General features: G+C 38.6%; 1 protein-coding gene across 2 annotated transcripts in view; it reads left to right on the forward strand.

Annotated features, from left to right (window-relative positions):
- UTRN (utrophin) overlaps positions 1–13372 on the forward strand; it is a 366848-nt gene that overhangs the window by 107966 nt on the left and 245510 nt on the right. For both annotated transcript variants that reach the window (XM_029962891.1, XM_029962892.1), the window contains exons 23-32: positions 3083–3196; positions 3818–3973; positions 4748–4918; positions 6717–6896; positions 8467–8601; positions 9111–9260; positions 10652–10813; positions 11158–11286; positions 11703–11876; positions 12453–12608. In XM_029962891.1, the coding sequence (XP_029818751.1) occupies positions 3083–3196; positions 3818–3973; positions 4748–4918; positions 6717–6896; positions 8467–8601; positions 9111–9260; positions 10652–10813; positions 11158–11286; positions 11703–11876; positions 12453–12608 (1527 nt within the window). The remainder of the gene's footprint in view (positions 1–3082; positions 3197–3817; positions 3974–4747; positions 4919–6716; positions 6897–8466; positions 8602–9110; positions 9261–10651; positions 10814–11157; positions 11287–11702; positions 11877–12452; positions 12609–13372) is intronic.

Genomic DNA, 13372 nt, shown 5'->3' on the forward strand with positions numbered 1-13372 from the left:
TTTAAGTATGCGCTTCCTGTGTTTTCCAAATGTTTCATAGAGCTAGCAGTGGATGAACAGTCGTGTTACATACTCTGATTTTTTCCTTTTGAATGAGTGGTACTAATCTATACAGAGACTTTTGTAGTCTGGCACTGTATAAATAAAAATGAGCATGTGGAACAAGTTGAATAAAAATTCTGGGTACCGCACTGAACAGACCAGGACATAACTTGTAGTGCACGAAAGATTGGTATGGCAGACTTGGTATGTGGTCCTGGTGCAGACACCGAATTGGTCAGTAACACTGATACCAGAGACACAAGATCAGTTTGGAGGATGGCTGGGCAGTACCTCCTTGGTTAAGAGAGAACTTGAAGCATCCTGCTATTAAAGGGGAAAAAAAAAATTAAGTGGGGAAGAAAAGAAAAATAAATAAAAAATGAATAAGTGAATGTCAGCTCTTGGAGAACATGTGGTTGTGTGCAACTAGATGCAAGTGTTAGTTTATTTTTAATGTTTCTTATTTTTCCTAATTCACCTTTAAAAGCGGACATTTCCCAAAACAGCACTCCTTACATTTAGGTTTTTGAAAAGAAGCAATGTCAATACTCTTGTTTTAACAGTAAGCAAACAGATGAACATTGCTTAAAATGTCCTTGTTAGTCTGATGAACAAGAGTTGGTGGCAGATCTGCCTGTGAGTCCTGCTGCTTAGGTGGCTCTTCTGTTATTTGTGATGTGATAGAGGCTCCCCTAACCTGACAACACATCCCTTAGTGACATGATCTGGGAGTGATGTTTTACTAGCAGACTGTGTTACTCATGAGATGAGAAAAATAGACAAGGCTCATATTATCAGTTTTGTATCTTGTATTTTCTAGAAGAAATTTTCTGTATCTTGCATTCTGTGTTATCGTACCTGGAATAATGAATGGCTTGCTGCATCTTTGATTATGTATCACCTTCAGATCTTTTAAATTCTCTGCATGGCTGTACATCATGTGGTTTTTCTAAGAGTGAACGAGTTAAAATTCAGCACATTTGATCTTCACTCCTTCCTGAAATAAGTTTTAAAAACTGGTCCTGGAGAAGTGAAGGCTCTGGGGAGACATTATAGCAGCCTTCCAGTATCTAAAGGGTGCCTGCAAGAGAGCTGAAGGAGAACTTTCTACAAGGGCATGTAGGGATAGGACAAGGGGTAAGGGCTCTAAACTGAAAGAGGGTAGGTTTAGGTTGGGTATTAGGAAGAAATTCTTTACTGTGAGGGTGGTGAGGCACTGGACCAGGTTGCCGAGAGAAGCTGTGGATGCCTCATCTATGGGAGTGTTCAAGGCCTGTTTGGATGGGACTTTGAGCAACATGGTCTAGTGTAAGATGACCCTGCCCATGACAGGGGAGTTGGAACTGGGCAATCTTTAAGGTCCCTTCCAACCCAAACCATTCTATAATGTGGATGTTCATGTCTAAAAATTGTGAACTCTTGTACATCAGCAATCTACACTAGTTATTTGTCCGTTGATAATTATTTACCTGTGCAATGAAGGAGCATTTATTTAATGAAAAGTCTGTAGACTTGACTTGTGATTCAGCAAGTTATTTAAATGTGTGTCTAACTTTGAGTAATCCCACTTAATTCACTAAAACGACTTATGTAAATATCTTATAGTAAGAAAGCTAAATTAGTTATGTGCTAAAATGCCTTGTCAAATGGCAGCCTTTATAAATATGTATTTTTTTACATTAAGCCATAGTTCACTGTTAAGCCTCCTGGGGTCTGTTTTCTGGAAAATGATGTTCGGGCTAATCAGCTGCAGGAAATTCCCCCAAAAGGAAAAGGAATGAAGAAAATGTCGTGACTTTGACCTCTAATGGTAGCATTTGCCTAAAAATAAACATGAACTTAGTCTAATGGTTTTTCATTAGTGCAGACATTTTTTGAGAAGCAATGGGTAATGTATTGGTCTTGAAAAAACTGTTAGTATGAGATTTTTAAGAAAATAAAATGTGTGCTTTCATCCTCAGTGACACGCAGAGTAGAAGGTGAAGCTGATAAGCTTGACTTGGCTTCTCAATAACAGTTCTGTATGATAATGATTGTGTCAGGATAAAGAGATGCCATCTATTGAAAACCCCCAACCAAACAGTCAAAAAATGTTGATTAGAAGAAGTCCAACTATATTATTTAAAAATGGCAACCACATAGCTTGATTAGGACAAGGAAAAACTCTCTTTGTGCTTTAAATTTGCATTGGTTTTGTTTGTAAGGACAATTCGGAACATCCACAATTGTGTGGGCAGGAGACAGTGCTTCTGTCTCCCTCTCTCCCTACCTCAGAGCATGATGTAAGGAAACTGCCAGCTGTTAGATCAGATAACTCAGAAACTGGGTATGTATTTACTCTTTTCCCTAGGAGTTACTCAGCAGATACAGTAGCTGCTATTGGCCTCAAACTGATAGGCTGTTTTGTTTGGTTTTTTTTTTAATTTTACTGATTAGTCTAATCTTCTATGTTTTTTTTCCTTTTATGACTGTGTCTCTGTTACATGAATGACTTTCCCAGCATGGTTTCTACCTGTTAAGTATGTTTAGCATTATTGACTCCTCCATATACACATTTTTGTAGGGTCCTTTCTTTTCCTTAAGAGTGCAGTTTACCTTTTATCAAGTGTGGTGGAAACCATGCGTCATTTTTGTCATCAGGAAAATGCTATTCCCAGCCAGGTCCTTCATGTACCTACATGAACCATGTACTTCTTGAAGCCATGCTCTCCACCTTACTTGATCATGTGGTTCTGTGTGATAGCCTGGAGCATTGCAATGTCAATTAAACCATGCTCTGGTGGATGGAAGAATATCACTGTTGTAAATTTAATTTTTGTATACACTTGAGAACAGAGAAGTTTTGGACACCTCTGCCCTCCAAAAGAAAACCCACAACAAAACAAACCCCAAAATGAAACCAAAGTTGGTCTGATGCAAAACCAAGACAATGCTAGCAGCTTGTAAAATATTCTTTCGATACTAGCAGAATTTGAAATGCAACTATCATACATTCTTTATCATGATATTGTATCAACTCTTCCTTACTATATTTGTTTAGACTGACTCAAAAGTTGTTCAGAAGTGGATGGATGGTGTTAAAGACTTCTTAATGACAGAAAAGGCTGTTCAGGGCGATACTGAAGGACTTCAAAGGCAACTTGACCAGTGCACAGTGAGTTTTGTTCTTTTAAGGAATCTTTTGAAATAATGAGTAGCATCTTTTCTTTACTATTTTACTTTTATTAATAAATATTGTCCATAGCATATTCCATATAGCCCAGCAGAAGAATCGTTGTATCTTTCTTCAGGGTGTATTTTAATTAGTTTCTTGTGTGTAGGTATCACTATTTGTGCTTTTCAAAGGCCTTCACTGATTCCTTCCTAGTCAGTGGCACATAATGATCACTGTTATGTAGAATTTCATCTTATAGCAAGTAATTACAGTGTACATTCAAATGTTTGTTTCCAGTAGAGTATAAACTGAGGTATGCCAGAAACAGCAGGGTATTTAGTGCATGTAATCTTCAAACTTGCGTTGTTCTGGTGTTGACATTTAGCATGTCAAAATGTTTATGCTGTATATGGCAAGCTGTATTTTGTTTTCTAGTTCCATGGTTCTGATGTTTTGAACCACTAAAGGATTGTTTTAAGCAGTCTAGGATTGAACACTGTATCAATCTGCTCCTGAAAAATTTCTCTGGAATAATTAAAAGTTAGAAAATTATTAGTAGCCTATAAATATATGTAAAATCTTGCTGAAGAACAACATTCTTTTTCTCCAATGTGTGCTCAGATGTTTGTCAATGAAATGGAGACAATTGAACCATCACTGAAAGAGATGAAAGAAGTAGAAGCTGCTTTAAGAGCTCAACCTATTGCAAGCATAAATACTTGGACAAAGTCTAGGCTAGTAGACTGCCAGACTCAATGGGAGAAACTGAGTAAGCAGGTGAGTTCTTCTTTCCTTGCTAATACTTGCTTGTTACTACAGCTGTCTGTTCGGTTGTGTGGCATTGGTAACCTTGTAATTGTTTGTAATTAAAAATTAATTTGTTCACTTTGTTTCATGCTGCTCTTTCTGGACTGTGTGGGAGGGAAGTCTGACTTCTGTTTTGCTGTTTCTGAAATCTGGAATTTATTCTGTCCCTGTATAATTTCTGTCTGCTTCCAAGCAGCTTTGAAAAATAAGTGGCTATAAATAGGCTACCACACCAGTCCGGTGTATTTAGTTGTTTCTTTTGGGTAGAAGCTTTCTGCTGTCTGTAGAAACACAATTCTTTTGTTGCAGTTCCTGGTGAGCATCTGTGTTGGAGAGCCTTGCTGTTCATATAGAATCCAGGTTGTTTGAGCTGTGGAGAGAAGTCAGGCCTGAAGAGTGTTTTAGTGCTCTGTATAAATACATATCATACTAACTATATGATACTTGTAATCAGAAGAGGGTTTTATTCTGTCTGACTTTTTCCAGGGATTGTCACCAGTTTACGTGCAGTGAAGGGGAAAGTAGAAAGTAATTTTCCTCCTTCCGTTACCTCTAAATTTTGTTGATGTACGAAAAAGGGTTCATAAGTTTGTGAGTGTGTGTGTAAAAATAAAAGTCTTTTGTTAATTGAAGCCTGAATATGTTTTGAAAGTAAAATATTTTGACAAAGACTTGTGGTTTTTCATATATAGAAGGACATTTAAGTAACAAAACTGCTGTTTCTTTTTCTACCTTGGATTCTAGATCATTAGTCAGAAAAATCGCCTGTCTGAAAGTCAGGAAAAAGCTGTAAATCTGAAGAAGGATTTGGCAGAGATGCAAGAATGGATGACCCAAGCTGAAGAAGAATATTTGGAAAAAGACTTTGAATACAAGTCCCCTGAAGAGCTAGAGAATGCGGTAGAGGAAATGAAGGTCAGCAGTACCAGCTCATTGTAGAGTCCTGATTAAAGAGAAACAAAACTTAATGACTTTGGGGTTGACCTTTTGTGGGAATATTATCTGTGTGGAAAGGAGCTTGGGTCATGACAAGGGCAGTGGTATTTTACATCTTTGCTTTGTGGAATTTTTGTTTTTTAAAGCATAAACTGGGAAAGCAGATGTTCTATTTGGCCACAAGGTGGTAGGGATTTCATAATGAATAACAGCTTGCCCAGTTGTTGAGTCAGGCTTACTTTGTATAGCATATTAAACACTAAGAATATGGAAAGTAGGAGACGAAACTTGAGAAAGAAAAGGTGATGCTATACCCATCTAAATTAGAGGTTGTGAAAACATTCTGCCGCTTCTAACTCTTGGACTTCAGTTTCTTGTCCACTAGGTATTGTAACTTGACATTTAGAAAATTTAAAACAGATTTAAAACAGTTTTTAAGGTTATCTTGTTTTTATCATCTGTTGCAAACAACGATCTCTTAATATCCTGAGTTGGAAGGGATCCACAAGGATCAGTGAGTGATGTTGGTCCCTGCTTCTCTAATTTTGGGTTTGGTGGCCAAATAAATGGAGAGGAAGGAAATATTTTTGTCTCATTATAATCTATTTTCAGTTGAATAGGTAATTATCTTGGATATAGGTACAGAGTAAATAAATCTCTGTGGTTTTTAATCTGAGAGCTCAGGCATATCATCATAGATGTTTTGACTTGTATGTACACTTTTTAAATGAGTATCCACTACACTGTTACTCAATGGACCATAGAAAAGAATTTTCTCCCTTACAAGTGCTTTGACAAACCTATTTGAAGTTTAGAATTCTTCTTTTTGAAGAGATTTTCTGAAGCAGTCTTTAACAAGTGTTTTAATATATTCATGTCCCTTGAAACCATTTGAGATTCACATAGTCTGACAGCTGGCTGAACACAAGCCAAGGAAAGAAAGAACCCTCTTTTCATTGGCAAATCTGTGAGACTTTGAGCACATTTACCTTTGTCAAATCCAGATCATGTTATGTATTTTACATTTGACAGTTATGTCACTGAGCCAGTAAGTTTATTGTAACACTTGCAATTCCTCTTTCATTTGCAGTAACAATAGTATCCTGGGACTACTTTTAGGACTGGGAAAGAGCACTCTCTGTATTTAACTAGGCACGTTTTTGCATATGGTTTTGACCTTGCCAGTTCTGCTCTCATTTGAACAGTGTGGAACTCCTGATGACATTTGAAAGAATAATTTTAAGATAAGAGTAAATGGTTTTTGATAATCCTGCCATAGAATGTGTTCCCCAAATTTTCTATTCTTTGCCCTTCCATTAACTGGCTTTTTCTTTTTCTCTTTTACTGTACATTTAGAAGACGTCTTGAAAAATCTGTATGAAAACTATGCTGTCATGTACTAAATTCTACCATAAGGTGCAATGCCTTGTTATTAGAGATACTTCAGCTTCAAAAAACTGTTTTTGAAACCTGAAAACAAAGACACAGGACAGTCACTATTTCTAATGGCTTCTGTTTGTCTCAGTGGAGACAGGCTCAGACTGGTCTGCCTTATCTGTCTTCCAGCTATCTTCCTTCCTGAATTCTGGTTAAAGCAAAACTTGACAACTGATAATATTATTACTCCAGACTTGTGCACTGGGAGTTGTACTGTGCCCAAGAATACATTGGCAGCAGGATTTCCAGTGTAATATTGCTGATTTTTCCATTTGAGTGGTGAGTATCTGACTTTATGGCAATTAAAGACTGCTCATGTAATCCTTTTTTCTTTGGGCAGAGAGCGAAGGAGGATGTGTTGCAGAAGGAGGTGCGGGTGAAGATTCTCAAAGACAACATCAAGATGCTGGCCACCAAAGTGCCCTCTAGTGGTCAGGACCTGGCAACTGAGTTGAACGTTGTGCTGGAGAACTACCAGCTACTGTGCAATCGGATACGGGGGAAATGCCACACGTTGGAGGTAAGAATGATAGTCATTTCGTAGTCATATCTGTTCAGTATCGTTATTGATGATCTGGATGAGGGGATTGGGTCTGTCCTTAGTAAATTTGTGGACAACGCCAAGTTACGTGGGAGTGTCAATCTGCTGGAGGGTAGGAAGGCTCTGCAGAGGGATCTGGACATAATAATTCAATGGGCTGAGAGGCCAATGGTATGAGGTTCAACAAGGCCAAGGTCCAACACTTTGGCCACAACAACCCCATACAGTGCTATAGGCTGGGGGCAGAGTGGCTGGAAAGTGGCCCAGCAGAAAAGGACCTGGGGGTGCTGGTTGACAGCTGTCTGAATATGAGTCAGCAGTGTGCCCAGGTGGCCCAGAATGGCATCCTGGCTTGTATAAAAAATAATGTGGCTGGCAGGATCAGGGCAACAAATCATCCCCCTGAACTTGGCTCTGGTGAAGCCATACCTCGAGTATTGTGTCCGGTTCTGTGCCCCGCACTACAAGGACATGGAGTATGTCCAGAGAAAGGTAGTGGAGCTGGTGAAGGGTCTGGAGCACAAGTCCTGTGAAGAGCGGCTGAGGGAGCTGAGGTTGTTTAGCCTGGAGAAAAGGAGGCTCAAGAGTGACCTTATCATGCTCTACAACCACCTGAAAGGAGGTTGTAGCCAGGTGGGGGTTGACCTCTTCTCCCAGGTAACTGATGACATGACAACAGTCTTAAGCTGCACCAGTGGAGGTTTAGACTGGACATTAGGAGGAATTTCTTCACTGAAAGTTGTTAAGCGTTGAGATGGGCTGCCCAGGGAGGTGGGGGAGTCACCGTCCTTGGAGGTGTTTAAGGAAAGACTGGACGTGGCACTTAGTGTCATGGTCTAGTTGGCATGGTGGTGTTTGGTCAGAGGTTGGACTTCATCTCAGAGATGTTCCAACCCAATTGCTTCTGTGATTCTGTAAAATGGGGACAGGTGGCACAAGAGGAATGGAGAATGATACTGAAAATGACTGAATACAGTAGCTTCAGCATAAATGCATTTTACTGTGGCTCCTTTCCAAGATTGTTTTCCCTTGAAATGGCATCCTTGGAATCCATGAGACACCATCTAACTTTGTTTTTATAATCTGTATTGTATTCAATGCTTCTGCAAATAAGTAACCTTGTCTCACAGCTCTGTTATTCATCTGTGCATCTTCCAAAATGACAAAATGAATTTACCAGAATTTAAAGGTTGAAATATAATAATAATTAGAACATGTAGTTATGGTCTGGGATAGGGTGTCTATGTCCTATCTTTCAAGTGGAGTGGATGGATTTTGTTACATGCTTACATAGTTAAACAAACTTGTGTGTCAGTGATAGTTTTAGCATGAGTTTAGAGACTGCTAGGTTTATTTCTCTGTATCTTCCTGCTATAGCTGCAGGTTTTTCTGTCTAGACCGTACTGTGCCATGGCATATTTTTGAATATTTTCTACTTGTCTGTTTTAGGTGAATTTCTCAGAAACATATCTATAAGTTGTTCACAAGAGTATGTGAGCTATTCCAGGCATTCTGTATTCTAGGCTATTTTTTTTTCTGTTTCTCCTAGGAGGTGTGGTCCTGCTGGATTGAGCTGCTACAGTATCTTGATTTAGAAACAGCTTGGCTAAACAATCTGGAAGAAAGGGTGCAAATGACAGGAAATCTGCCTGATAAATTGGATGCTGTCAATGACGCCCTTGAGGTATTATAATGATTCTATTGGATTAGTAAATTTTCACATAGCTCCATTAAAAAACAAGTAAATTCTTCACTTCAGTAGAATGCTGAAATGTGCTGAGTATTCTGATTCTTGATGTTAAATGAATGTATTACTCTGAATCAGAAATGGATATTGTTAAGATCCTCCACCAAAAGTGGAATTTTTCTGTACAGGATCATGCTGTACTTGGTACCATAATAAAATTGTATGCTGTCTCCTGGCCTCTGCAAATTGATTATTCCTTCCAGTGTTATAGTACTATGAAATGATGTGAATAGGCAAGAAATGCTGTGAGGCTTAATTATCTAAAGTAAAATCACCTCTGTATTTGCCTTGTAACCATTATGAATTAAACCATAACTAATTTATTCTTTTAGAGCACTCCCAAGACATTTGAGGTGTTAAACTTCTGTGCATGTGGCCATATTTCCAGCTCTGAAAATACAGTAATATTCAGTGCTTTGACCTTTAAAACTTTTTCTTCTCATTAGTCCCTGGAATCAGTCTTGCGTCATCCAGCTGATAATCGAACCCAGATTCGGGAACTTGGGCAGACATTGATTGACGGAGGGATTCTTGATGACATCATCAGTGAAAAATTGGAAGCTTTCAATGCCCGCTATGAGGAATTGAGTCACTTGGTAAGAACTTGGGGCTGGGGTTGAAATATACTGAGGTTTTCAGCTTAGTAGTCTGAAATGATTCTTGTTGGCTGAATTCATAGATGCAGGACTGCAATACAGGAAAAGAGTAAAAAGCATCACAGTGTTGTCAGCTGTTTTCAATTTGGAGTAATGCCAAAGAGCAAGATGCTTTTCTTTTTTTTGTGACTTGAGTTAGGATTTGTTTTGCAAGCTCAACACACCCTTGTACTGCAGGGACCCCCTTGAATTTTGTCAGGTAATTGTGACAAAAAGGCAATTCCAAATTTAGGAGGGACAGCTCAACAACTGACGTTAATATTGCCTTCCTACTGCCATAAATACTAGTAAGTGGCTCACAAACTGTAAAAATGAGGAGGATAAGTGACATTTTCACTCTTTGAAATAGCTAGGAAGAAGTCACAGTGAAATAAAGAACAGAAAGAAAACATTCTTCTCATTACCTATCTATTATGTTGTCTTTTTCCTCTTTTCCTACTTCAGTCTAACCTTTTATAGATTTAATAAGTAGAGGAAGACTAACTGTATTTCACAGTTCAGGTTGCATAGATTTTTAACTTGTGTTCTGTATCTTGATAATACAGGCCCCTGCCAAGTTGTGTGATGGGAGTTGTTTTCTGTAACTGCCAAAGTGTAGTCATAGAGGGGATTTTGGTTCACGCTCATTACAGTGAGCAACATAAATGCAGTGCCCTCAGCTAGGGGCTATGTGCTGTCATTTAAGTTAGCATTCACTACTGTTTTTCCTGTTGCAACAGTACTTTATTGCAATATAAAAACCTGTCTGCTTTGGTAGCTGTAGCGCTGACACACTAGGCTGTTGACAACTCTCCACATCTCTGTATGTGTATGTGTACATACACTGATCTGTGCATGTGTTGATAGTGGGGAATTTAGTGACATTTCAGATGAACTTGGATGTTTTGCTGTTGAAGGAAGGGGCAATAAAGGGAAAGAACTGTGGACTTCTGTTTTGATACTGTAACATAATGAGTTTGTTGGTTTTAAAGGAAATGCGTGTGTTTAGACACCAAACAACATGTGATGTATTGCGAAGTCCCCGACTTCCATTGAATAGCTAGTTTTTGAAACTAGTATGTCTTTAAGAGTACTTTCTTCCAGAGATGATGGGAAAGACCTGTTTTCACTATTCTGTATGTCTAGCAGCACAACTTTCTGTGCCACTGTTTGTCTTTTACTGGTTCAAAAGCCACAGCAAACTTCATAAATTGCTGCCTACTAAGTGTTCTTTTTAGCCAGTCCTCCTAGCATAGGATTTTTTGGGTCTCTCTCACTTTGTTTTGAGAAAGTTTACTAGAATTTGTATTGAATTACAGCTCCATCTTGTCTTATCTTTCTGTCCTGCTCAGGCGGTGAGCCGGCAGATCACTTTGGAACAGCAGCTTCAGACCATGCGAGAAACCGACCACATGTTACATGTCTTGCAAGAAAACTTAACAGATCTGGATAGACAGCTGACATCTTACCTGACGGATAGGATAGATGCCTTTCAGATGCCCCAGGAGGCCCAGGTATTTCAGTACAGTTCTTTGCTACAAAACATTTTGAAATATTTCATCATAGTGCTCAGCCTAGACTTAATAATTCATGAAGGCTTTATTTCAGTCCTGTGCTGATGCTCTAGGTGTTACTTTTGTAATCTGGATTGTTCTCTTCTTTTAAGAAGGTTGTATTGAATTACAGTGGCTTTTAATTTAGCAAGCTGTCATCAAAGACAGAATATTTAAAATAAACGTGATGGTGTTTGTTTTACAGAGTAGATTTACTTGTGATGGGTAGTAGGTGGTAAGCAAACTTCCCTTCCCCTCTCTGCAAGCAATTTTGTGGATTTTTTCCTATTTTTCTGAAATTGCAGAAAATTCAAGCTGAGATTGCAGCTCATGAATCCACCTTAGAGGAGCTCAAGAAAAGTGCTCGCTCTTTCCCTCCTGCTTCTCCCGAGTGCAGGTCTCCCCGTGGTGGAACTCAACTAGATGCTTTGCAGGTAAAATACGAGAATCATACACACTACTGTGTCAGCCTGTAAATTGTTTGGTGCAGTCAAACAAATCTCAGAAGAAAATATGTACTTTTACTTGCTTTCATAAGGAAACAAGCAGCTCTATATGAATTGAATAAGGAAGCTTAAATTTCACAAGTATCACGAGATAAATGCTGAAAGTCAGAAAGTCTCTGTATTTCAGTAGAATGGGTATTTTCAAAGTGTATGATACAGTATTACAGCTCTTTCAGTTGGAGATTTGGAATAGGTGATGAAATTGGGCTTGGCAAATAGTGGTGCCATGTATTGCCACTGAGTTGTGGTGGCATGCTCTGTGATGGGAAATGCTTTAAATGTTATTTTTTGAAGTGCAGCTACGAATTTGAAACAATCTTTTTACATAATATTTATTAAAACAGAGAAAGCTTCGTGAAGTATGTACAAAGTATCAGCTTTTCCAGAAACCAGCTAATTTTGAGCAGCGCATGTTGGATTGCAAGCGGGTTTTGGATGGTGTAAAAGCAGAACTTCATGTCTTGGATGTGAAGGATACTGACCCAGATGTAATCCAAGCTCACCTGGAAAAGTGTATGGTGCGTATGCAGTGTTCTTACCACATACTTGGGGGTACTTCTTTCTTGTGTGATTCTTCTTGCTTAAATTCTCTCCTGAGGAAATTTGGCTTAAAGTCCTCATGGAACTATTGCAACTCATTGGGAAGTGCTAAGACAAAAATTGCTAACTAAAAACCTCATATTCTAGGTGAGAATGTGGACATAAAAGTAGTGGACTGTTGATCACAGATGTGTTGAAACAGCTGAGTTTATAAAAACTCCCTTCCCTGGTTCATCCTCATGTTCTGGAGAAGCATCGCAATCATTAGTATTTGAACGAAACAAATACTTTACGTAAGAGGAAGTACATATAACAGTGTTGACCTTGGAGTAATCACTGCTAAATTATTGAGCTAATTCTTCTTTTTTTGTGTGTGAAAATAAAAACTAGAATAAAATATAGAACACTGGGAGTCTGAAATCTTCCTGTTAGACACTGCTGCTAAGCCACAGCTCAGAGTTGAAGTGCCATTTGATGCTAAGGTCCCCAAATGAAGCAAAATCTTAAAATCTACATTAAAAATTTGTCACCAATGTACCTATTTGTGTTTTTAGAAACTCTATAAGACCCTGAGTGAGGTGAAATTGGAGGTTGAAACTGTCATCAAGACAGGAAGGCAAATCGTACAGAAACAACAGACAGACAATCCCAAAGGGATGGATGAACAACTGACAGCATTGAAATTTCTTTACAATGACTTGGGGGCACAGGTAAGAAAAACAAATATGCAGATGAATATTTGTCTGCATGTAATTTCCCTTTTCTGTTGTTTTGATGTCAGATGCTATTCCAGGTTTGATTCTGATGCTAGGCTAACTGCTACATCCAGGAGCGATCAAGTGAGAGATTAAAGATTATTTGTAACAATCTTGTAGTTGTGCAAGACCCCTGTGCTCACAGAGTGTTCCTGGAGGAGCTGTAGCCTTGAAGAAAGGACAATTCATAGAGCTTTCATTGTTATAGCAAAGCTGACCTCCTATTCATTTAAGTCTTTGAGCCCTACAAGATAACTTACGGTCAGTGTCATAAGTTTTTGAGTTGAGCTAAGGTTTTTTTAGGAGGTGTCATGATACTTTAGAATTGTAATCCATCTAAATGGTTGCTCTCAGTATGAAATGCAAAATGCAGGCAAACCTGTATTTCCCATGAACAGTATTAAATATTGATACAAGTAATTTTCTTAGTAATTGAATAGTTACTTATCCAGGTGAAGTGTTTAAAAAATAGTTAAACCCTTGGAGAACAGGTAGGACTCTCTTTCTAACTAAATTAAGATAGAAGACCAAGTGGACTCATGTGCATTCAGAGCTCTGTGAATGAAACTGTGGGTAAGGGGCCAGATTACAGTGTTGAAATATCTTGGAATGGGCCCTATGAAATATTTTACTGTTGTAAAGTTGAGAACACTCCACGAAGGTGTGGATTCTAGTGGGACCTGTGTATCTGTAACTCAGAAAGCTTGTAGACAAGAGAT

This window comes from Manacus vitellinus, unplaced genomic scaffold, assembly GCF_001715985.3.
Source record: "Manacus vitellinus isolate BGI_N305 unplaced genomic scaffold, ASM171598v3 scaffold_4_pilon, whole genome shotgun sequence".
Lineage (NCBI taxonomy): Eukaryota > Metazoa > Chordata > Aves > Passeriformes > Pipridae > Manacus > Manacus vitellinus.